This window comes from Protopterus annectens, chromosome 9.part0 (genome assembly GCF_019279795.1).
Source record: "Protopterus annectens isolate FY-2018-M chromosome 9.part0, PAN1.0, whole genome shotgun sequence".
Taxonomy (NCBI): domain Eukaryota; kingdom Metazoa; phylum Chordata; order Ceratodontiformes; family Protopteridae; genus Protopterus; species Protopterus annectens.
Window position 1 is genome coordinate 1,959,875,915 of NC_056743.1, and position 26,048 is coordinate 1,959,901,962.

Here is a 26,048-nt window from a genome sequence, read left to right on the forward strand (position 1 = left end):
TTAGCCTAGTACGAACCTATGAACTGACTTCATGTAACAGGGGTTAGACTTTACCTGATGTTGAGGGGCTTAGCCAATTCCCTTTCACAGGGAGTCAGTGGTGGGAATTCTGAGCTCTGGAAAGCTGCCATTGTGGGTTTGGGCAGGTACAGAACCTGTATACCACTGAGGCAGAGTGAAATTTGAATGTCTGCTGTTATAGGTAAGTAGGACTTTTGCATCTGTACTTTTCAAGATCCCTGAATACATTTTCAGTTTGGTGTCTGTACTATATTTTGAGAGCAGCAGTTATTTGTCAAATGCAATGCCAGTACACTACACTTTTCATGTTTAGTTTGAACCCATATCAGTTCACCAGGAATTGACTAGAATAAGTTTATAGGTACTTATTAGGCAGGTAAATAATTTGTAGCCTAGCCTCAAGATCACAATTTATCAGTATTCTGCAAAATGAATAACTGATGCTGACTTTGTCCCCTTTCCTTGAAGATTTGAAAAGCCAGACCAGGAGTGACTTTATGGTTTCCCATCCATGCATCCAGGTGGCACTTAGAGGGGTCAGGAAGCTACTTTGCTTTACATCTAAGGGAAGTGTACTCCATAAAGGAAGGATTTGTGGAGAGCAGGTCCTTTTTATGCTGTAGTGTAAGTTTAGATGTTCTTCGTGTTTCACTGTTGAAGTCATCACATTTGGGTTATTTGGGTTAGCAAGAAAGACTGACATAATGGTGTTGGCGGCTTTACTTTTTACTACTGATGACCTGACATCAGTCCTGAAACGACAGAAACCAAAGCAGAAATACTAAGCCTGTGGTATTAGGGCCGGCCGAGGGCTACCCTGGCAGGGATAACCCAAATGTGATGACTGCAACAGTGAGTACACTCAAACATCAACATTTATGTTAAGTGTACACAACTGTACTTTCCAAAATACTGTTCATTTTTAATGGGTGAGGAGGTTTATATTACAGATGAAGATTACCAACTAGGTAATTGGATTTTACCAGAGACATAGAGTCTGGTGCAATGGAACAGGAACGGGAGAAGTTTCTTAAGACAAGGTCAGTGAGGCAAATACCACTGGTGGGAATGGGGAACAGTTTGCACCAGAGTTGGTATACACAAAGTAATGGAATCCTTGGGCATTGCCAGCTGATAAGATTTGTAATTAAAGTCTACCACAGAAAATGATAATTAGACTTGGTAGGTAGCTTATGAGTTGATTTAGGTAACTGGTATGCTGTGTAGAGGCATTAACAGTTATGTAGTAGGCTGTTGTGGTGAGATACATAGGGACCTGTAAAAGGTCTAGGTTGATATATTGTATTATCTTCCTTGAGACATCTGGAAGGCTTAATAAATATGGATACACCCCTACAGTTTCCAAAGACCTTAAGTGCATGGTAGGTGCAATTTACATTACTACAGAGGGAGGGATGTTATTGTTCTGAAGTCAGGTCTTTGGCACTTGCAGATATGGATGTCTTCAAGGGTTAGGTAAGCCTGAAGCTCTGATGTAAGCTTCTGGCACTGAGAAGGGTGACCTGTGGTATTGTTTAAAATAGAGGTTAAGCATGTGGATATGCTCATGAGTTGATTATTGTTTAAAAAAGACATTGTGGGGAAAGCAAAGATTCTAGCCAGTATGCCTAAAGTTGTCAATGAGTTGCTTCTCAAGCAGGCCATAAATCTTCCACCTTCTTCCCATACCCTCAGAACAAAGGTGAAAGAATCCTTCATCCTCTGGATGTGCACATGCAGCTCAGATTTTATTTGGATAAGACTAATGACATTCGGAAAACTTACCAGCTGTTATGTTTCCTTCCAGGAGGCAAAGTTGGGAAACCCTGTTTCTAAACAAATAATTGCTAACTGCATTTCCAAGTCCATTTCTTTTTGTTACGTCCACTGTGGTAAATTCTTAACTTTTTCAGTTAAAGCCAGTTCCACTAGTGCAGTGGGGCTTCCTCTGGAGCGTTTTACAAAGGAATTGATTACAGAGCTCTTCTAGAAGCAGCCACTTGGGCTTCTGTACACACTTTCCCTAAACTCTAGAGAATAGACACCTTCTTAAGATCCAGAGCCTTCCTTTGCCAGATCTCTCCTCTCTATATTAATTGACAATTCCCCTATGCCTGATCAGTCTATCCTTTCTAAATATTAACCTTTGGGAGTCACCCAACAGTATTGGAATACTGCAACAGTGATCTAAGGAAGGACTTAGTACAGTTGTGTAAGATCTTACCATAACAGTAGATCTTCTCCTGATCACTGTTGCAGTATTACTTCCCACCCTTCCTTCCCCCTTTATTCCTGTCAATGCATTATCATCTTATTTTCTTTTGGACTGTGGAGCCGTTCTCTATCTTCCCTCCTCTTAGCTGACCTTTTACTTAATGTTGGTTTCCTTAGAAGTCTCCTGGCTTTGAGGTAGTCTGAGGATCTCATGCTCATATATCCGCTTGTGTACCCATACTCCCATTGGCTTGGTTCTTAGTTGGATGCCTGGCTTTCGGGAAGGTTTTGGCTTTGGTACCCCAGCCAAACATGTAAGTTATTTGTCGAGATAACTCCAAAGCACTAGAGTACTGCAACAGGTAAATTCTTACACAGCTGTACTTTCTGCCCACCTGTGGGTTATTCTTGCACAAAACTTGAAGATTAAAAACTACCATGTGAATTTAAAGCTAGACGTCTTAAAATCCTCACAGATCAACAGACTAGTAAATGCCTGTGAGCCTATATCATTGTATTTGTAGTGTTCTGTGTATGGTGTCTTTCATTTGGATATATATAGCCTTCATTGAGGAAGCAGCCCTGTTTGAGCCTATATCATTGTATTTGTAGTGTTCTGTGTATGGTGTCTTTCATTTGGATATATATAGCCTTCATTGAGGAAGCAGCCCTGTTTGTCACTGCAACTCTTGAGTGTCTTTTTTTTTTTCTTCAGTTTCTGTAACCTTAATATCGATTGCATAAGTTAGCAGATACATGGGGGGAAACGCTTCTCACTGAGGCTTTGAAAGGAGCCATCCCCCAAAAAAAATAATTGTGTGACCAGAAATTATATTGCATTGTCATAGTTGTAGTTCATTTCATGAATATTAGCTTTGAACTTTTCAAGTTTCAGAAATCTGACTTGTCTCACTTTGTGCAGTACAACAATTATGCCTGCCAGTCAATTGATAGCCAAAAGGTTTAGTATTCTAAAATTTTATATGTGAATGAGTGTGTGTTTGGATGCAATGCTATTTGTTTAGCTAGTCTGCTGTTAAGTTTGTATTTTCTTATTTATTGCAGTTTGCAGAGTTCCCCAACCACTACGATTCTGTTCACACCGATATATCAAGAGAAGGAGCAAGAGTTTTAGCTCTTGGATACAAAGAGATCGGACAACTCAGTCACCAACAGGTTAACCACTTCTTAAGCAAACCGTAGGCAGACCTTCTGCATTTTGTTGTTAATGTTGCCATTTGTTTCATCCTTTTTATTTGATTCCTAGTAGAACAGCTGATAAGCTTGCTTGGCTTTATTATAAATGAGATATTAAATGGCAGAGTTGCCGGGTGACATATGGGTTGGATCACTGCACTTCCAAACCAGCATGTGGGACTTTGAACTTCAAAAATGGGTTTAGGCAACCCAGTGGTGGTCAGATTTTGTAATGTTTTGTTGTGTCATTTAAGAGAGGCAGACAGTCTTGGCAGTTTGCCATACTCCACTGTGGATGATGGTGCCTCCCAAAGGATGCATTACTAGTACAAACCATCAGTGATGGTGTATACATAACACAATTTTGTTGAACAAGAAAGTTGACCAGTCCCTTCCACATGTTGCCTGTTGTTTCTAGAGATACATGCAAGAAGAGAATGCTGCATATCCTCTTACTTTCCAACAGTAGATTAGTTTGTAGGAGGTTTGCCATCATTGAGTCCTACATAGAAGAGTCTGCTGTGAGTTGGCTGGCTAACACCACTTTACCTCAAACTGTGACAGTAGGTTTTCTGGTAGGATTCAAAGTTGCTATTGCCTTATATTGCGCTATCAGAGTATATGAGTTGCATTTGAGTATGAAGTTATACTGAACGTCAATATGCCTAAGAATGCAACCATCTTAGAATCCTAGAAAATGACTGTTGCTACACCTTGTATGCCCTTAAAACTTTATATTCTGGACATATTGTGACATTATTTCTTTAGGTGGTAGGACTGTAGCAATTTTATAATAATAAAAAAAAAAGCATGTAACTCCACATGTGAAGAAGATTTGGGAGAGACAGGAAGAAACCTGGGTGTCCAGCAAAGATATGGATGGATTGTATGAGCAAAGACCTTTGACATAAAGGCATGACTGTCAAAGGAGGTAGGAGAGTGAAATTGAATCGACAGAGATAATGACAATTGATGCAACACCCCGACCCATGTAAAAATGGGGTTGATGATGACCCTGCTACCTCACATGCAAACCCTTTACAGTGACATTGGTGGGTAAACAGTGTCCCATTATTATTGATCACCTTCTTGCTAGTGGCACATGTCCAGTATACAGAGTGTCAGACCTTAAGATAAAGTGCCTTTTTACCATCACTGAGGAAAACTATTCAGTGCCATTTCTGCACACCCTCACTGCTTGCCATCTGAAGTTCCAAAATCCTCTTCCCCGAAGGAGAGATGCATCTTCGTTCCTTGGCCATAGATGCCAAGCTGGTGGGTTATTTAAAATGTTGGTACATATTATTAGGAAATTTCAGCAAGTGGCAGAAACTTAACTGTTTCTTGGTATTTTGCCCCAGTTTGTCATTGTGACATCAGTGGGTCTTTATTTCATAAATTGTATTTATGCATTTTGAAAGTTTTTTTACATATCTCTATGCAGAATTTCTTTATAGTTTTAAACTGAACTTCTCGACTGTCACCTTCCATGAGATTATCATAGGATGACTGTGTTGAAAGTTGCTCATTTTTTTCATCAAGCCTCTGATCTGGAATCAAAAAGCCATCCTCCTCTGTGACTAGAATTGAAATTATGAACTTTCTGTCCAAGGTGCATTGTCACAGGGAATCCAGTCTTCCCGTAAATATTCTGAAGGTTAGGGTGGTTTCCTCTCTCTTTCTCTTTAAGCATTTTCAGTGCAGTTGCCACCTTTTGTGATAGCATGGCAGTGGTGTAGTAATGGTGTGGTATTTAAGCCAGGAGAAATGTTATTTTTACCTCTTTTTTTCAAGAGGAATTGTCCACCACTCACTGCTAGCTAGTCCCATTCCTGTGGACTCCTATTCTGTAGCAGACCATCTGTTATTGTTTACCAATGTCATTCAGTTGGTCCCTCCGCTTATCTCTATCACAGAAATCTTCTGTTGCTTGGGGAAGACTTGCAGCAAACTGTTTGCATTCCTGACCGATCCCATATGCAGCAACATCTTTTCCCCAATCCCTAACCTAGGAGAGTGTAACAAAGATGGTGTATAAGAATAGACCCCAAGATTCCTTTATCCTTCTCTTGTTTCCCCTTATTCTAAAATTCATCCAGAAGGCAAGGTAAAACGAGCCCAGAATCATTCTTGTAACCTCCTTGCTAGGCTTGACAAGTGTGGTTTACGTTGCTGTGGCTTCATTTTCTGGAAAAATCTCTGTGTGAGGTCTTTCAGAAGCCTGTTGCTTCACCTTGATGTTCACACTGGCTTTGGTTAATCCATTTCCAGTAGTAATTGGGGGCACTTTGTACCGTCCTTTGGTCATCTGTATCCTTCTATCTGCCCAGTAACCCAATACTATGGTGGAGAGAGAAAAAAAAAGAAAAACATGAGAGGAACTTTTCTGTTTAGGCTACTTTAAAAGAGTTCCTGTCACATCTCCTGTTATTGCCATTTTAGTTAATCTTTCTCAAATGTTTGATGCAAGTCAAAGTTGCTACTCTACTGTAATGCATTTTTACCACCATTATTAGGTTACATCAGGGATTCATTGTTTGATTTTGCTTTATTAAAGGATGGAAAGACTTTCCTAAAGGGCACATTGCATATATGACCATCATTCAAGGACCTTTTTCCTAGGTGGCATTTGTATTTAGTTTTTTTTTTTTTTGCCTGATTTGGGTAGAACCCACTTCTGTTTCATAATTGTAGCTAAAATAATTTGCAAGTTACAGGCTGTGTATGTAAATCTCCCTGTTATCTTGTCTTCTGCAAGGATCGAGAGGCATTTGGAAAACAAACCTTGCTTAACTAATTTGCCTTTTTAGAACACAGCTGTTGTAACAGAGGGGAATATCTGTTGAAGTGCATGCTTGTCCACATATAGCTCAGGTTTTATGCATACACAACCAAGTCTTTCAGGAAAGGTTCATATTTGTCTCATTTCTTTCTAAAAATGGATTTGCAGCGTTTCCCAGGTCACTTTGTTCTGGTGGCTTTCAGATTGCATTAGACTGTGTTATGAAGAATGTAATAAACCATTGTCTGCTTACCTACAGCTTGTACAGCTTGTTCGGCTAGAGCAACAGCTAATTTTCAGGCCTTTTACAGAAAACTGTTCTTTAATGTTACTTCCTCAAATACTTTAACAAGACACTATTTGCTGGGTGTGCTCTCTACACCTTGGCCTTCTTTGATAGCCAAAAGTATTCTAGGTTTGTTCCTAGGAGGATAAACTTGGGACTCTGTCCTACTGATTGAAGAGGCTGAACATCGTAGTTATGAGCATTATATACTTAACCATAACAGAAGGTTTGAATGAGCAGGTCCGTCCTCATCAACATGTCAGATGTGCTGTGGATGTTGGTTGGTGCTTCTTGCCCACACCTGAGACCCATAAAAGAGGCTAGAATCTAGGGCATTGTGGATAAATGGGAGAAACCCTGGGAAATTTTAGGTGCTGCTCTTGAAAGTGTGCAGTTTCAGTACCACTGTTTAGTGAGGAGATGGCTCTATCATTCTGGTCATGGATTTAATTTCATTTACAGCTCATTTTGTTTAAAATGCATAACTTTAACATAAAGTTGTAAAGCTTCAAGGCTACGTTGTATTATGTAAGAAGGTACAAGTCCAAAGGGGTTGTGAGGTGATTGCCCTGCCCACTTCACCTTCTGCTTTCCTTTTTATTTTTAAATGCTGCTTTTAATAAAATGGGACACTGCCAAGCAGCGGTTTGATATTTTGACTACTATATCAATACAGAAAATGATGTGAACTGCTGAACCTGTGTTGCGTCAGGTGACGTTAACCTTGTGGTATTGATAGATGTCCTTCAAGAATGCAACTGCAGTCCTGACATATGGGTTGTCCTGCCTCAGGCAGCCGTTCGGTTGGCCAGATTCCAAAGTCTGGGTCCGGCGTCGGCCGATGTCGCCTCCTCCCCGACGTCAGAGCGGCTGGAGTACAAAGGCATCAGCCGACGCCATCTTCTTCAGTCTTTCTTGCCGCGCGGTGCCCGAAGCAGAAGCAGTTCGCAAGTGCCGGTCGGTCAGCTCCTGTGTTTTCAGTTACCAAAGTCATCTAAAAGTTAAGTACCCCATTGGGGAACATTTTTTCTTGCCTCAGCCGATGTCAGAACAAATTGAGAAAGTTAATAATTGTTTGTCTTGTGGTAAACAAATACCTCATAAGGACTTCCATTCTTACTGCCTCCCTTGCCTGGGCCCAGACCACAACGTCTCGGCCTGTGCTGCCTGTGCTTGCTTTAATAAGCGCACTCTCAGGCGCCGGGCAGAATTTGCTGAAGACTTTTTTGGCGAATCCTACGCTTACATCATGCCATCGGAACAACGGACAGCACAAACTACCAAAAAATGTAAGGACCAGGACTGACATCCTCGGCCCGCGTCTTCCACCGATATAACGCCTAAGCCCTCCGCGAGTGCTTCGGTCCCTTCGGAAGCGGTAATTCAACCGCTCCGGGCCGACGACACCACGTTAACACGTTCTTCGGTCTCGGAGACTACACCGGTGCCGGTTGTGGATTTTCCTCCAGAAACCGAAGTTCTAGATCTACCCGACACCATTCCTGTGGACAAAGTTACCCCTGCACGTGGGGCAGCTAGGCCTCCTGTATCCATGTCCATCAAGGCCTTTGCACGTGCTAAGGCCGCCAGCCAGGATAAGGCCCATCCTAAACCTACTTCTCAGGCCCCTTCTTCTGATAGACAGATCATGTCTCTTGCTGCAGATCTAATCTCTCTTATCAGGGGGTCTCAGCCCCACCCAGACAGAGGTTCTCAGCCGCCTGCAGAAAAAAGGCCTAGAACTGAGCAGGCAGACAACCTCTCTTCAGAGGAAGCCTCTGGGGATTCAGAGCATTCAGATACCCAAGAAGAACCCTTCCAGGCTTATGAGGACTCTGATGCTGAGGAATCAATTCCCTCTGTCTCTCCTCCAGAGGATTTTTCTTTCGGTGAAGTCCTCCATTCCATGAGGGAGCATTTTAAGTGGCAGGGTCAGGAATTTTCTGATTCTAGGAAAAGGCTACGTACCTTCCTTAAATTACCCCAGCACAGACCTATAGCTATCCCCCCAGTTTTGGATGTCCTGGATGATGTATTCTCAGACTCCAGTGCTTCCCCTGATTCTCTCCCTCCTGCTCCTGTTAAGCCAGACAGATATTACAGGGTCCCTGACACTCACAAGCATCTCTTTAAGGCCCACTCTGTGGATCTAGAAACTATTTCACAGGGCCCCAAAGGAGTGGCTACCTCCTCAGCCAAGAATCCACTGCCAGCTGACAGGGAAGCAAGGTCCCTGGAGAGATCGGGTAAAAAAGTTTATACCTCTTCCACCCTTGCCATGAGGTCTCTTAACTGCCTTTTTCATATGTTTCAGTACCAGGATTATTTACTGGATGATTTACAGAAAAAGCTAGCCTCTCCTGAGCCTATAGATAGAAAGGCATTGCAGGATTTGGTTCATAATACTCAGCAGGTTAGCAGTCATTTTCTTCAGTGTGGTTATGATGCATTGGAGGCTTCATGTAGGGCAGCTACGACAGGGGCTGTTATCCGTAGACATGCTTGGTTGAAAGAACAGCCACTGCCGGATCATGTTAAAGTAAAGCTCCTGGATGCACCTCTGGATAAACAGAAGCTTTTCGGTGCTAATGCTCAGGATGTGTTGAAGTCTGTTGAAGAGAAGGCAAAATCAGTACAGACAGTAAAGGATTTCCTCCAGGTTCAGCCACCCAGATTCAGCAGAAATTGGCCTTCAAAGAATTGGTCCTTTCCAGACTCTGACAAGTTTCAAAGGGGAAAGAACAGGCGTGCACGAGGTAGAGGGCAATATCGAGGCTCCTACAGGGGCCGCCAATGGCAACCACAAAATCAGAGAAGTGGCACAGGTAGTTCACCTGCACCACAGGGACAATCACAATGACTTACCTTTCACTCCGCCTACCAAGGCTCAAAGAGAGGCACCTCTAGGCGGAAAATTATCTCTATTCTCAAAAACTGGCACATTATAACAAAGGACAATTGGTTTCTGGACATAATAGACAGAGGTTACAGGTTCCACTTCCATACCTTACCAACGAGACAAGGCATGCCAAACCTGCCACAAAATCAAAGGGCAGAGGCACTCATAGAAGTCTCAAAGCTGTTACAAATACAAGCAATAGAGAAAGTTCCTCCTCAGGAACAAGGCCAGGGATTTTATTCAAGACTGTTCCTTGTTCCAAGAAAAGAAAAACAATGGAGGCCTATATTGGACTTGTCCATTGTAAATACTTTTCTCATGGTGCCAAAATTCAAGATGCTGACGTTACAGCAACTTCTTCCCATGCTGGACAAGGGGTCTTGGCTGGTTACTCTGGAACTCAAGGAGGCATACCTGCATGTCCCTATCAGACACAGTTGCAGAAGATACCTCAGATTTCTTGCAGGAACAGAGCACTATCCATTCTCAGCATTGCCGTTCGGCTTATCTACTGCGCCCAGAGTGTTCACGAAATGCCTGGCATCAGTAGTGGCACATTGCAGACTCCAGGGGATTCAAATATACCCTTACCTGGATAACTGCCTCATACAAGCAGACAGCAAACAAACCTTGATAAAACACTTGGACTATGTAATTCAATTGCTGCAGGCTTTGGGATACACAGTCAACATTCAAAAATCAAGACTACTGCCATCCCAAAAGATTATTTTTCTAGGAGCGAAGCTGGACACACAGCTACAAATGGCTTTCCTCACAGAGGAGAAACAAGAGCATTTAACAGATTACTTCAAAAGCCTAGCAAAACTAACCCACCTGACCGCAAGGAAGACCCTGCAGGCCCTGGGGTTCATGGCATCTTGCATTCTTCTAATTCGTCTGGCAAGACTACACATGAGAAAGCTGCAATGGTACCTAAAAAGCTTGTGGTCTCAACACAGCCAAAACCTAGAAGACATAATACCACTCATACCATGCCTGCAAAGGGAATTTTTGTGGTGGGCTCAAGCAAGTCACCTAAACGAAGGCATGCCTTTCAACAAAGCTCCAACAAGTCAAACTATTACAACAGACGCCTCAGACCATGGATGGGGGGCGCACATGGACGGCAGATGCATTCAAGGGCAATGGACTCCCATGGAAATGCATCAGCACATAAATCAAAAAGAGATGTTGGCAGTGATACATGCCATAGAAGCCTTTGGAAAATCTCTTCAGCAAGGTCATTTGCTCATAAGGACAGACAACACCACTGTCATGTGGTACATAAACAAACAAGGGGGCACTCATTCCTACCCCCTCTGCAGACTAACAATGACTCTTTGGGAAAAGTCCCTGAAACTGAACATCTACTTGCAATCCCAGTTTGTTCCGGGCAAGGACAATGTTCTGGCAGACAGGTTGAGCAGAAATTTCTTGGATCCACATGAATGGATGCTACACCCACGCATTTTCTCACAAATAACAACTGCATGGGGAAGACCAGACATAGACCTTTTTGCATCTCACCTCAATCATCACCTGGAAAGGTTCTGCACAAGGATACACCATCCTCTAGCCTGGAGAACGGATGCTCTTTCCTTCAGCTGGAATGCCTTAACAATTTATGCATTCCCTCCTCTACCTTTGCTCACCAAGGTGTTACTGAAGATCAAGGCAGAACAACCAAGAGAAATCTTGATAGCTCCAGACTGGCCAAGGCAGCACTGGTATCCACTGCTACTGAGCATAACTCACACCAAACCGTGGCCCTTGCCTCAATGGCCTCTGCTCCTGACTCAACACAATTACAAGACTGTTCATCAGAACCTGCAAACCTTAAAGCTGACAGCTTGGAGAGTTCCATGACTGTGACCCATGACTCCCTCTCCGAAAAAGTTCAGGAAATTTTGCTGGAGGCACACAGACCTTCCACCAGAAATATTCGGCCAAATGGAAGAGATTCACCATCTGGAATGTCAACAAGGGCCAGGATGCATCACTGATGAACATACCTCAGATATTAGAATACTTGGCAGAAATGTTTCACAGTGGCCTCTCATACTCTTCCATCAAAATCCACGCTTCAGCTATCTCAACACATTACAGTTGTGATCCACCTGTGTTTTCCCATCCCTTGCTAAGACAGTTTCTGAGAGGCATAAAGAATATCAAACCTCCAAGGAAACTACCAATTTCTGCATGGGACCTCAATTACGTCTTGGAAAAATTAACTCTTCCTCCTTTTGAACCAGCAGCATCTTCAGAAATGCAATTTCTCTCTTGGAAAACAGTTTTCCTGTTGGCAGTCACCTCAGCAAGAAGAGTCTCGGAGATACAGGCCCTCATGGCAGTTCCTCCTTTTCTCATCTTTCATCAGAACAGAGTTTCTCTTAGGACCAATCCTTCATTCATGCCTAAGGTGATAACCAGAGTGTCTCTAAACCAAGCAATTCACCTGCCTACTTTCTTTCCTAACCCTCAAAATAAAGGGGAAAAGCTGCTGCATACTTTAGACATTCACAGGCAACTTCGCTACTACTTGGACAGAACAAAGTCCACCAGGAAGACTGACCAACTGTTTGTAGCCTATGCTGCTGGAGCACAAGGAAAAGCAGTCACCAAACAAACTATCTCAAAATGGATTGGGCACTGCATCAGATTCTGTTACTCTTTCCATGGAAAAAGTGTGCCAGCTAATATTAGACCACACTCCACAAGAGCTATGGCCACATCCACAGCCTTTCTAAGAGGAGTGGCTACCAAAGATATTCTAGAGGCTGCTACATGGAGCTCCGTGCATACATTTACCAAACACTACAACCTGCCATTATACTCCAGATCCCGAGCAGGCTTTGCTTCGGCAGTCCTGCAGGGCCTTCTAGCTACACCATCTCTTGCTTAGTCCTACCACCCCCAGCTTGGCTATGGTATTCAACCCATATGTCAGGACTGCAGTTGCATTCTTGAAGGACATAGTACAGTTTTGTACCTACCATAAATGTAGATGTCTGATAGATATGCAACTGCAGTCAGGTTTTCCCTCCCTCTTACCCCTCTGTTTTTCCTTTGGGTCCTTTCTCCCCTTACTTATCAGCTGGGGTTATATGTTATGGTGTATCTGTTTATTACTGTTGTGCATGTCTGTTTTTTCTGTTTATCCATTCACAAAATTTAGCCTTCCTTGGAGGGCACCTGGCATCTGGGGCAAGAAACACTGAAGAAGATGGCGTCGGCTGATGCCTTTGTACTCCAGCCGCTCTGACGTCGGGGAGGAGGCAGCATCGACCGACGCCGGACCCAGACTTTGGAATCTGGCCGACCGAAGGGCTGCCTGAGGCAGGACAACCCATATGTCAGGACTGCAGTTGCATATCTATCGGACATCTACATTTATGGTAGGTACAGAACTGTACTTTTTCATTATTTGTTCCTAGAATTCTACAGTGCAGTAATTAAGCTACTCTTGAATGTGACCCCAGAAGAAGGTTTTGATAAGTCCCCTATTTTGTCATACATAAAAATGTTTGCAGCCTGCAGTGATGAAGTAGAAATATAACTATACCGCATTTAAATTTTCAGGTAGTATGATTGAAAAGTATGAAGGCTATGATTTAACATTTATTTAAGTCAGCAGTATCCAAGTGTGGTTCATATCATTTGTCATGAACTGTGCAAGGTGGTAATTTCTTCAAAATACTTGTGTTATAGCAGCCATTTTTGCATTCATACCAAAGTGCACTTTTTCTATCCCAGCATCAGTGAACTGAGTTTAGTTTTGTGAAATCACTTTTGCTGCATATGTAGATTCTGAATTCATTTACAAAACTTGTCTTAAAGATACTGCATTAAAATGCAGACATGGGGTTCTTTGGGTGCATCGAGTGTAAAATATTGCTACCTATTTAATGCAGAATTGCAAAAATCCCATTATTCGAGCAAAGAAGTGTAATTGTTTTGTAAGCCATCCCAAACCTCCAACTGACAGCTTCCCATTCCTAACCCACCCCACACCCACGTGTAGAAGCATATATTCCTACTGAAAAGTTCTGCCACCTCTGCTGAAGGGAATACTCTTATTACTTTAATTCTGTTTTCATTATTTTGCATTCATTATGAATGCGATAATTTACAATATGACTTTTCAAGGGGAATTTGGTTATGGACTTGGAAAAATGCATTTTAACATGGCACATGGGTTTTGTTTACAGCGAAAGCACATATACTTCTGAGCGTCAGGCACTGTTTCTCTTAAACTCCAAGAGAAATGCCTCGGAATCCAGTTTCTTTAGTCGTTCCCTTTATTTTCAGTGTCGGTACTAGAAATGAAGAAGAAATCCCTTCCTTTTTAAGAACCCCGCCAGCTAAAGGTAAATAAGATGGTTACTATTAGCATCATTGCTGAAGTTCACTGATAATAAATGAAACTGTTCCAAAACAGTGTTTAGCATTTGTATTTTGCTAATTTCTTAATATTGTTGTTGTACTGTTTTAGACCTTTTGGGGGGGGGGGGTGTGCTAATGGTGTTCTTGGAAAAAGTCACCAATAGGTATGCCTGTGGGTGACAAGATCCTCTTAAACTATAATTAATGGTGTTGTTGAGGAACAAAATGTCCACAGTTGTGAGCAGTGGAAAATGTTTAACTGAAAGATGCTTAAGAACTACCAGGAAAGTTTAAGGCCGTTGTGAGACATAGAAAGTTAGTGGCACGAAGATAAGGTATGTCTGTCCCTCTCTCAAGTGGCAAACATTCAGCTATTTCAGAGCACAGAGTAAACTTTAAGCAGGTCCTTAGAAAGTACAAGCACCATGAGTTGGACATGGCAAAGAATGTATTTATGAACAGATTTATTGGAGAAGAGCATGTAGCTTTAGGAATACCCATTTAGCTGTGCTTAACCCTGAGCGATGTTCATTGTGTTTCACTGTTGCAGTCATTACACTTGGGTTATCCTGCTGGCAGGCTACCCGCAGTTGGCCTGAATTCCAAAGCCCTGGTCCGGCGTCGGTTGCTGTCGCCTCTTCCCTGACGTCAGTGTACCACGGATATAAAAGATGCAGCCGATGCCATTTTCTTCAGTCTTTCCTGCCGTGCAGTGCCCGAAGCAAAAGCAGTTCGCAAGTGCCGGTCGGCCAACTCCTGAGATTTTCGGAATCGAATTTCAGATCCGAAGTCTTCATTAAACTTTTGTCTTGCTCCAGACCGATGTCAGAAAAAGTTAACAATTGTATTTCTTGTGGGAAGCAAATACCTCATAAGGATTTTCATTATTACTTTATTCCTTGCTTAGGCCCTGACCACGACGTTGCTAGCTGTCGGTTTTGTGCTAGATTTAACCAACGCACTATTAAGCGTTGGTACGATTTTGCCTTTCATTACTTTGGCCGAAGATTTAATTATATAATGCCGTCAGAACAACTGACGACCAGAGTTTATAAAAAGCGCAAGGAAAAGGAAAAAGACAGGCATCCGAGGTCCAAAACCGGCGACGAGTCCTCCGCTAGGCCAGTCGCCGGTTCTCAGTGAGGTGCTTTCGCAGCCCCTGACATCTGCTACCTCAGAGCCACAGGCCACTTCCGACTCCCACGTGGAGACAACTAGGCCTCTGGATACTCAAGGTATTGGACACTTGGAAACTATTCCCTCAGATGGGTCCGGAGCCGCTGAGCAGGCATCGGCTTCTGAGGGTGTTTTCAGACCTACACAGTTATATATCAAGCCAACCTCAGCTTCCAAGGCAAAGACTAAAACAGCTTTAAAGACAAAGAAACAAGTACAGCATTCTCCTGGACAGACTTTCATGCCTAAGAAACATGCTTAAAATGGCCGAAGACCTAATTACTTTGATCAGGGATTCCCATCCCCCTCCTGATAAGAGGACTAAGCAAGACATAGAATATGATTCTTCTGATCAGGTTTCCATTTCCTCTGACTCCTCTTCAGAACAGGGATACTCTCTTCCTCCCTATGAGGATTCTGATGCTGAAGAATCTATTCCTTCAGCCTCTCCTTCTGAGGATTATTCTGTTGGGGAAACCCTGCATACCATGAGGGAGCATTTTCACTGGGAGAGCCAAGATTACTCAGAATCTAAGAAAAGGCTCAGAGACTTTCTTTTACTACCTCAGCACAGACCTCTTGCTATTCCACCTGTTCTAGACATTGTAGATGATGTGTTTTCAGAGTCCGGCCTATCTCCTGACTCTCTACCCCCTGCACCTGTTAAGCCATACAGATACTACAGGTTTCCAGATTCTCATAAATTTCTATATAAAAAATGTGCTGCTGACCCAGAAACTATATCTCAGGGACCCAAAGGGGTCATGGGTTCCACTGCAAAAAACCCTGTCCCCTCTGATAGGGATTCTAGGGCACTGGACAGATGGTTGAAAAAAGTTTACACTTCTGCTACCTTGGCTGTAAGGGCTTTAAATTGTCAGTTTCGTATGCTTAAATATCAGTAATACTTAATGTCACTGCTAAAACACAAAATGTTTACAAATTCTGAATGTTCTGAAAACAAGGAAATGCAGGATTTATTGCGTGCAGCTGAACAAGTGGGAAAGCATACTTTGCAATGTGGTTTTGATTCCCTGGAGGCCTCTTGCAGGGCCGCTGTTACAGGCTCTGTCATTAGAAGGCATGCTTGGTTAAAGGAACAGAATCTGCCTGATCATATTAAAGCAAAACTGTTGGATGCTCCATTACAGCATGATACTTTGTTTGGTGTTAAGGCAGAAGAGGTGGTGAAGAAAATGGAGGATAAAGCGAAATCTATGCAGAGAGTTAAGGATTTCTTACAGGTACAGCCACCCAGATTTAGCAGGAACTGGCCTTCTAAGAATTGGTCCTTTCAAGTGTCAGACAGGCCACAAAGAGGCAGATACAGATGCGCAAGAGGCAGATCTCAGCCCCAAGGCCCATACAGACCTAAACAATGGGGTGCTCCAGCCCCCAAAGGTGGAGAAGACAAAGCACAGCCATATAGGAAACAGTCCCAATTACTTTACTCTGCCAATGCCAAGCACTTATCTTTTGGCAGCACCCTTAGGGGGAAAACTAGCACTTTTTTCACAAAATTGGCACATGATTGTGACATGATCACCCAGGACAAATGGGTCTTGAATATAGTGTCTCAGGGCTACAGGTTCCACTTTCACACCCTTCCAAAGGCAAAAGGTATGCCAGACCTATTGCACAATCAGTGGGCAGAGGTGCAAAAGCAAGTTTCATCTCTCATGGACATGAGGGCTATTCAGCGAGTACCACAGCAAGAGCAGGGACAAGGATTTTACTCCAGACTTTTCTTGGTACCCAGAAAGGACAAAGCCTGGTGACCAATACTGGACCTGTCTATTCTAAACACTTTTCTGGACGTTCCAAAATTCAAAATGTTAACTTTGCAGCAGCTTCTGCCCATGCTGGGCAAGAAGGCTTGGCTTGTAACTTTGGACCTCAAAGAGGCATACCTGCATGTCCCAATCAGACAATCTTGCAGACGATACCTCAGATTCATAGCTGGCTCAATGCGCTACCAATTCTCTGCACTGCACTTTGGCTTATCTACTGCGCCCAGGGTCTTCACTAAATGCCTGGCACCAGTAATTGCATTTTGCATACAAAGAGGAATTCAAATATATCCCTACTTGGACGACTGCCTTATTCAAGCAGAGAACAAGGACATTCTACTGAAGCATCTGGCATTTGTAAAAAGATTACTAATTTGCCTTGGGTACACAGTAAACGAAAATAAATCAAAACTAGTACCCTCTCAAGAGATAATATTACTGGGTGCAAGCTTAAATACAACTGCCCAGATGGCTTATCTCATGCCAGACAAACAAAGGCAACTGACTTCTTACTTCGAAAGCATGGCAACAAAGACCCAGTTATCTGCAAGATAAATTCTGCAGGCTTTGGGCTTCATGGCATCCTGCATTCTGCTAATTCCATATGCAAAACTGCAAATGAGGAAGCTACAATGGTATCTAAAAAGTGTTTGGACTCAACATTGCCACAGCCTGGAAACATTATTTACCCTCCTGCCTGCAACAGGAGTTTTGATGGTGGGCACAGGCCAGTCACCCTAACAAGGGACAGCCATTCACTTTACCCACAGCCAAGCAGACACTAACAACAGATGCATCAGATTATGCCTGCGGGGCCCACATGGCAGGAAAATGTATTCAGGGCACATGGCCCACATGCCAAATGCATCTTCATATCAATCAAAAAGAGATGCTAGCTGTACAAAATGCTCTGACAGCCTTCAAGGACCTACTTCATCCGGGACAACTGTTGATAAAGACGGACAATACTACAGTCATGGTACATAAACAAGCAAGGAGGCACACATTCCTACCCCCTCTGCAGACAAGCCATGACTTTGTGGAACACAGCATTGACTTATCAAGTACACCTAGAAGCACAATTCCTGTCTGGAAAGACAAATACTCTGGCAGACAAACTAAGCAGAAACCTCATGGACCCTCACGAGTGGAAACTAGATCCACAAATCTTCAGCATGATAACAAGGAAATGGGGATGCCCAGACATAGATCTATTTGCCTCCCTTCACAACTGCCAACTACAGAGATTCTGCACAAGGACTTATCACAAATAAGCATGGAAAGTGGATGCTCTATCATTCAGCTGGAAAACCTTTACAGCATATGCCTTTCCTCCACTGCCTCTCCTCCCCAAGGTACTCCTAAAGGTCAGACAAGAGAAGCCAGAAATGATACTGATTGCCCTAGACTGGCCACGCCAGCACTGGTATCCAATCCTAAAGAGCTTGTCTCAAAGCCCAGCCTGAACATTACCTCAAATTCCTCATTTACTGACCCAACAAAACAATCAGATCCTGCACAGCCAACTCAGAACCCTAAATCTGGCTGCATTCAGAACACACCTCTTTCTAAATCAGTTATGGATGTTATTTTGGAGGCCAGGAGGCCCAGCACCAGAAAATCTTATGCAGAAAAATGGAAGATATTCTGTGCTTGGAACTAGGCACAAGGAATTGACACACTTGTATCAAATATTCCTCAGATTTTACAATACCTAACTGAGATGCTGGACAAAGGCCTATCCTTCTCATCAATTAAGATCCATGCCTCTGCCATTTCAGCTTATTACAATACGGACCCACGTATTTTTTCACATCCACTGCTAGGGCAGCACCTCAGAGGGGGCAAAAACATAAGACCTCCAAGGAGAGCACCAGTACCTGCATGGGACCTCAATTTTGTCTTGGAAAAGCTCATACTAGCTCCTTTTGAGCCAGCCAATACAGCTGAGATAAAATTCTTATTATGGAAAACAGCTCTGCTCCTAGCAATGACTTCAGCAAGAAGAGTCTCAGAGTTACAGGCCTTAATGGCTGTGGAACCTTTTATTATTTTCCATCAGGACAGGGTTTCTGTAAGGACAAACCCAACATTTATGCCTAAGGTAAGACTGCAATCCAAATTGTAGCTTGCTACAGTCCCCCACCATACCCCAAGATTCTCACTACACCTTTCTAAACATACTGGAAAATATTAAGATAGAACCAAACACCCTAATACTGGGTGATTTTAACTACCCTGCCATTAACTGGGAAAACTACTCATGTCCCAACACCTTTAGCGGTTCTTGGAATTCATAAATTCCAATGCCCTGGATCAACTAATCCATAGTCCCACCAGGGCTCCAATATCCTAGACCTGGTCATTACCAACATGGGAAATCAATGCTCCATACCTATGGTCAGCCCCTCGTTAGTCAGGTCTGACCATAAGCTAATCACCCTTAACATCCACATCCCACCCCACCCCCAGTAAAGAAACCACCATAAAAAACTTCTCCAAAGCCAACTTCATGCTACTCAAGTTAGAAGTGACAAACTTCATAACACCCATGCAGGCGGGAACTGAAAGTTCAACTGCTGAATCCTACACTAAGGCACTGTATGAGCACATCCACTCATGCATGAATCGTGCCATCCCAAATAGAACCAAAATGCTCTCATCCAAAAAAAGGAAGCCAATCTGGTGGTCCCTTGCCATAAACAAACTTTACAACAAAAGGAAGAAACTTTTGCAGAAAAGAGGAAAATCCCAGGATGCAAAAAACTCCCTTACTGGCCTCAGTAAGAAACTGAGATGCCTCATAAAATCCTCCAAAGCTAGTTACGAAAATAAAATTGCCAAAGATTCCAAAGACAACCACAAAGCATTCAATAACTATGTCAAGAATCTAAATGGCAATGCTCAGATCTGCACTGAGCTAAAACAGAATGGCATTAAATATACTGATCCAAAGGATATTGCCAATATCCTGGCAGATCAATTCAGTGCCAACTTCACCCCCCTCTCACCCCCTAAATGGCCCATCTCAATACCGGAAGATTGCCAAATTCCAGTAATAACGGCCACACAGGTACAAAACGCACTCTCTAAAGCCAAGAATACAGCATCCATGGGACCAGATGACATCCCGGGCTGTGTACTACATGAACTACAATATGAACTGGCACCTCACCTAAGTGTCATGTTTAATCATAGCCTCACCTCAGGTTTCGTGCCCACTGAGTGGCGCAGAGCTACAGTTATCCCAATCCACAAGGGGGGATCCACCTTGGATCCCGGAAACTAACGTCCCATCAGTCTGACAAGCCTTATCTGCAAGGCCATGGAGCGTATTATCATGGAACTTATAAACAAAGACATTGGCAACCTTCAAACACTGGACCCCACCCAGTTTGGGTGTGTGAAGGGCCGATCTTGTCTCCTGAACCTGATTGACTTCTTTGAATCAGTCTCCAGAGCCATGGACAAGGGTAAGGTGGTCCACACAGCCTATCTCGACCTTGCCAAGGCCTTTGACACCATCCCCCACTCTGGAATCATAGATAAACTTACTAAGTTGGGCATTAATCCCTATGTCATCCAATGGGTTGCTAAATGGCTTACTGACAGAACCCACACTGTAAAAGTAGCCGACTCCAAATCCAGCTCCAGACAAGCGGAGTACCTCAGGGTTCAGTCCTGGGGCCGCTCTTGTTTGGCATCTACTTCTCTGAAGTACAGGTCAACACTAAGGGACTCTGGCTAACAAAGTTTGCAGATGACTCCAAACTGGGAGCCATTATTGAATCCCCAAATGATGTGGATACTCTACAAAAGGGCCTTACAGAAACAGATGCTTGGTGCCAGAGCCATGGGCTCAAGCTCAATGCCAAGAAATGTATTGTTATCCCCTTTGGGAAAAAACATGTATCCATGAATTACCATATAGGTGGCAGTACACTAAACACAGAAAGTGTGATAAGAGACTTAGGGACACAGGTGGACAGTGGTCTCACCTTCGATAACCACATCGCCACAACAGTCAGGAAATCCTTCTATGTGGTACACCTCATCACGAAGGGCTTTTCATCCAGAAAAAAGGAGGTCATTGTCCCACTGTACTCATCCCTCATTAGACCCATTATAGAATACAACCCCCTTATTTGGTATGTACCTCTCAAGACATCTGCAACAACTGGAAAGGCCTCAGAAATACCTCACTAAAAGAATCACAGGCCTAAAGCAGATGCTCTATGCTGACCGCCTTAAAAACTCCAGCTATACTCTGTGCATATCGTCTACTCAGAGGCGATCTCTGCTTAACATACAAGGCCATGTCAAACCCAGAGCTGTTGGACATGCTACACTTAAAGAAATCCCAATCCCTCAGAGCTACACGCTCCAGGGATCTAAACCTTGTCATCACAATAAACAAAACATGCTGGAGAGATAGGTTCCTGACCCAGAGACTCCCCAGACTCTGGAATAGATTGCCCATACATGTCAAGCAGAGTGCCTCTTTGGACCTCTTCAAGAGGAACCTTGACGATTGGATGGGAGAAAGGAAATTCACCCCAGGGATCACGTCAGTCGCCCTGCTAGACAGGGGTCCAGGAAAGTAAATAATGTGGGAAGAAATAGCCTGGGAATTGTTATGGCTAGGCTTGTATAGGCCCTAGGGCTGATAGCCTAGTACCAACCTATGAACCTATAAGGTAGTGTCCACTGTGGCTCTTAACCAAACCATTAATTTGCCTACTTTTTATCCAAACCCACAGAATAAAGGGGAGAGACTTTTGTATTCTTTGGACATACACAGACAGCTACGCTTCTACTTGGACAAAACTAAAGCTTTCAGAAAGACTGAGCAACTCTTAGTGGCATATGCTGCAGGATCGCAAGGAAAAGCTATTTAAAAGCAGACTATTTCAAAATGGATAGGCCACTGCATTCGTTTCTGCTATTCACAACATGGCAAATCAGTGCCTAAGGGCATTAGGCCACATTCAACCAGAGCAGCAGCCACTTCAGCAGCCTTCCTCAGAGGAGTACCAACCAAGGATATTTTGGAGGCTGCAACTTGGACTTCAGTGCACACTTTTACATAGCACTACCACTTACCTCTTTACTCTAAATCCAGAGCAGGCTTTGCCACTGCAGTTCTGTAGGGCCTCATAGCCACTCCTAATTCTATTTAGGCCCAGCCACCCAACCTCAGCTTTGGGATTCAACCCAAGTGTAATGACTACAACAGTGAAACACGAACATAGTACAGTTGTGTACCTACCATAAATGTAGGTGTTCGAGTGTATTCACTGTTGCAGTCCAGGTTACCCTCCCACCATCCCCCTTTCATTGCTGGGACTTATCTGTGCTTCTCTATTCTATACAACCTATGTGGTGTATTTGCTTGTAGATGAAGGTAATGTTTATGTTAGTGCATACTTTTTTATAAGCAGAATTTTTAGCCTACCCTTTTGGGGCACCTAACATCTGGGGCAAGAAAAATTGGAGAAAATGGCGTCGGCTGCATCTTTTATACCCCTGGCGCACTGACGTCAAGGAAGAGGTGACAGCAACCGACGCCAGACCAGGACTTTGGAATTCAGGCCGACTGTGGGTAGCCTGCCAGCAGGATAACCCAAGTGTAATGACTGCAACAGTGAATACACTCGAACATCTACATTTATGGTAGGTACACAACTGTACTTTTCTGGTACTGGTCGTGTCCAGATGTTTCCATTCCTATTCCAAACACCTAAACAGGCATTTTGTTCCACCTCTAGTAGCCCCTTTAGAAACAGAATGTGGAATTGCTAGTTCTTTTGGAATTGAAAGCCAGGCCTCAGATAATTTAGTAGTTGTGCTTCAGCCTAATTATGTTTCCCAAGCATCTGCAAATTGGTAATACAACTCTCCTCCGAAGAGTGTCTGCTCCTAGAGAATCCGCCACTATGTACCTGTTACATGCATGTTTGTCCCTGCCAGTACTTGATACCGGTGTGCATAGTCTTTCAAAGCTAATGCCCAGATGGCCACTTTCTTTCATTTACAGTGTGGCTACAGGAGGTTGACAGAATATTCATCAGTCTTGTACACAGCTGCACAATTAGTTGCACCTATCCCCTTTGTACTCATCTTTACTGCCAGTCCCACCAAAGAAAAGAAGCAAGGATCCTTCCCTGAAGGGTAATCAGACTTTGAGCTTAAAGAAGATGTCACCTGTACAGACCAGATCCACTCTCCCCTGTGATATGACATAGACAACAGTGAGACTGTTTTGTTTTACTTACCTCAGAAGATGTCTTCTTCAGGGAGAGGATGCATCATTATGAGGGAGTTCTTTTTAAGTAGGGAGTAAAGAAAGTTTACTGTCTCACAAAAAATACGTACTTGGAACTCTGGCATAGAGGGGCCAGTGTCACAGTGTCGTGCATGTTGTTTAGGCCATTTCTGATGCTACCTTTGAACCAGACTGCAAACTCCCTGCAGCCAGAAAGCTAACTAGATGTAAGGTGCAAGTACAGTACATGCACGTACCTAAGAACTTTGTGCCAGATCTTACAGTTGTCTCTGTGAATGCTTCCAGAAGCACCAAGGTGGCCACTTGCCAGTGGCACCAGCACCATCTAATGACAGAAAACGAGCTTGCCAGACAGACTTGTGACACATTGTGTGTCAGTACTAAGTGCCAACTGGCAGGATTCAGTATTGGTGGAATTTTCTTAAGCATACAGAAAATGTCAAGGATACCTATGAGTGTTTGAGGGAAAATAATAAAAGCTTCATCAAACAATACTCAAAGTCGCGAAGCACTCTGTCAAGTGTGGAGATGTTGCAGTGGGTACTTGCTTCATGGCAGCTACTACTGTTACAGTGATTAGAAGGCAAGGATGGGTGAAGATTCATCCCCTACCAGTTAATGTTAATGTGAAGCTCTTGAATGTACTCTGCAGAAAGCGGTAAAGCCTTTTTAGTCCCTTTCCGGCCAGGAAATAGGCAGAAAATAACCAAAACATGCACTTTCTCAAACCAGTGTGCTGCCTGCCTATACCTAGATACTGTAGTAGCTGTACTATAGTAGCTATACCACAAAACTGTCTACTTCAAAAAAAGCAGGCAAAGGTAGCCCTATATAGACATTAAAAACAGTTTGAAAAGGGAAAATCTACCTGGAAGTAAAATACATCAGGTCCAAGAGCACAGATGTAGCTTGATGTAGCTTGAGGTCTTCAACTAGCACTGGGACTTCCCCCAAGGGGGGGGGGATAAAAACTGCAGTAGCAGTTTCTACTGACCATGGATAGATGCCTAAAACAGTATTGTAACCTTAGACTACACCGTATGGTTTGTACAGTTTCCTCTATTCTGGGTACACTCCCGCTGCTTGGAAACTAACTGCACCTCACCATGCTCATTCTTGTAAAGTTACTGAACTGTAGCGCCACGTACATGATGTTCTTCGTGTTTCACTGTTGCAGTCATCACTTTTGGGTTATCTGCTTGCAGTAGCCCTCAGTCGGCCTGATTAAAAAAGTCTTGGGTCCTGCGTCGGTTGCTGTCACTTCTTCCATGACGTCAGGGATATAAAACATGCAGCCGATGCCATTTAGTCGTTCTTGCCGTGCAGTGCCCGAAGCAGAAGCAGTTCGCAAGCGCCGGTCGGCCGACTCCTGAAATTTTCGTTTTCGAATTTCAGAACAGAAGTCTTCAACTAAAGCGAAGTACCCCGATGGGGAAACTTTTTCTTGCTCCTTACCGATGTCAGTAAAAGTTAATATTTGCATTACTTGTGGAAAGCAAATACCTCATAAAGATTTTCATTCATACTGTGTTCTTTGCCTATGCCCTGACCACAATGTAGAGTGCTGTCGGTTTTGTGCTTTATTTAATCAGCGCACTATCGGTCGTCGGTATATTTTCGCTTCAAAATATTTCGGTACTCTGTTTAATTATCCAGAAATGTCGTCTGTTAGCCATCCGACTACCAGGATTCTGAAAAAACACAAGGATAAAGACAGAGACAGGCCGCCGAGGTCCAAAACTACTGACGATGCTTCTCCTAAGCCAGTCGCCAGTTCGCCGGGACTCAGCGAACCGCTTTCGCAGCCCCTGATACCCACTACGTCTGATTCGCAGGCCTTTACTGAGACCCATTCGGAGTCAGGTATGCCACGAGATGCTTCAACTATGGAACCTGCGTATGTCTCTACCTTAGATGGGTCCGGAGCCGCTGTGCAGGCACCGGCTTCTGAGGGTGTATTCTTGCATATTAAACCAACGTCTCCTTCTTCTTTTAGGCCTAAATCTCGTACCATGTCCAGGCTGTATGCCTAAAAAACAAATAAGAATGGCTGAAGATCTTATAACTCTAATCAGGGGAAGCCAGCCTCCCCCTTCTAAGAGACCTAGGACTGAAGTTGTTTATGAATCTTCTGACCAGGATTCTGATTTTTCCCGATTCTTCTGATGATCTGGATTTGCCCTTATCTACTTATGAGGATTCTGATGCAGAGGACTCAATTCCCTCTGCCTCCCCTTCAGAGGATTTTTCTTTTTGTGAAAACTTACATACTCTAAGGGAGCATTTCCACTGGGAAAGCCAGGAGTTTTCTGATTCAAAAAAGAGGCTTAGGGATTTCTTACTCCTGCCTCAGCATAGGCCTTTGGCTATTCCTTCTGTACTAGACATTGTTGATGATGCTTTTTTGGACTCTAGTTTGGCCCCTGATTCCTTGCCTCCTACTACCAGAAAACTTGACAGATATTACAGGGTTTCTGATTCACACAAGTTCCTTTTTAAAAATCCTATTGCGGATCCAGAGACTGTTTCACAGGGACCTAAGGGCATTAAGGCTTCTACGGCTAAAAATCCTACCCCTTCTGATAGAGACTCCAGGGCGTTGGAAAGATAGGGTAAGAAGGTTTATACTTATGCAACCTTGGCCATTAGGGCTTTAAACTGCCAGTTTCATATGTTAAAGTACCAACAACGTTATTGGATTGCTTAAACAGAAAATGATGTTGATTCCTGATTGTGCGGAAAATAAAGAATTACAGGATTTAATGCATTCTGCTGAACAGGTTGGAAAACATACTTTGCAATGTGGATTTGATTCTTTAGAGTCCTCTTGCAAGGGCTGCTATTACTGGTTCTGTGCTTAGAAGGCATGCTTGGCTTAAGGAGCAATCTTTACCTGATCATGTTAAAGCTAAATTGTTGGATGCTCCCTTAAATCAGGACCGTCTGTTTGGCAACAAAGCTGAGGAAGTTCTTAAAAAGATGGAAGATAAAGCTAAATCTATGCAAACTGTTAA

The 26,048-nt window shown here is 43.4% G+C and overlaps 1 protein-coding gene across 1 annotated transcript in view; it reads left to right on the forward strand.

The window, feature by feature from the left end:
- ATP13A1 (ATPase 13A1) overlaps positions 1–26,048 on the forward strand; it is a 1,617,817-nt gene that overhangs the window by 668,756 nt on the left and 923,013 nt on the right. Inside the window, exon 15 of the mRNA XM_044084778.1 lies at positions 3,301–3,411. Within this exon, the coding sequence (XP_043940713.1) occupies positions 3,301–3,411 (111 nt within the window). The remainder of the gene's footprint in view (positions 1–3,300; positions 3,412–26,048) is intronic.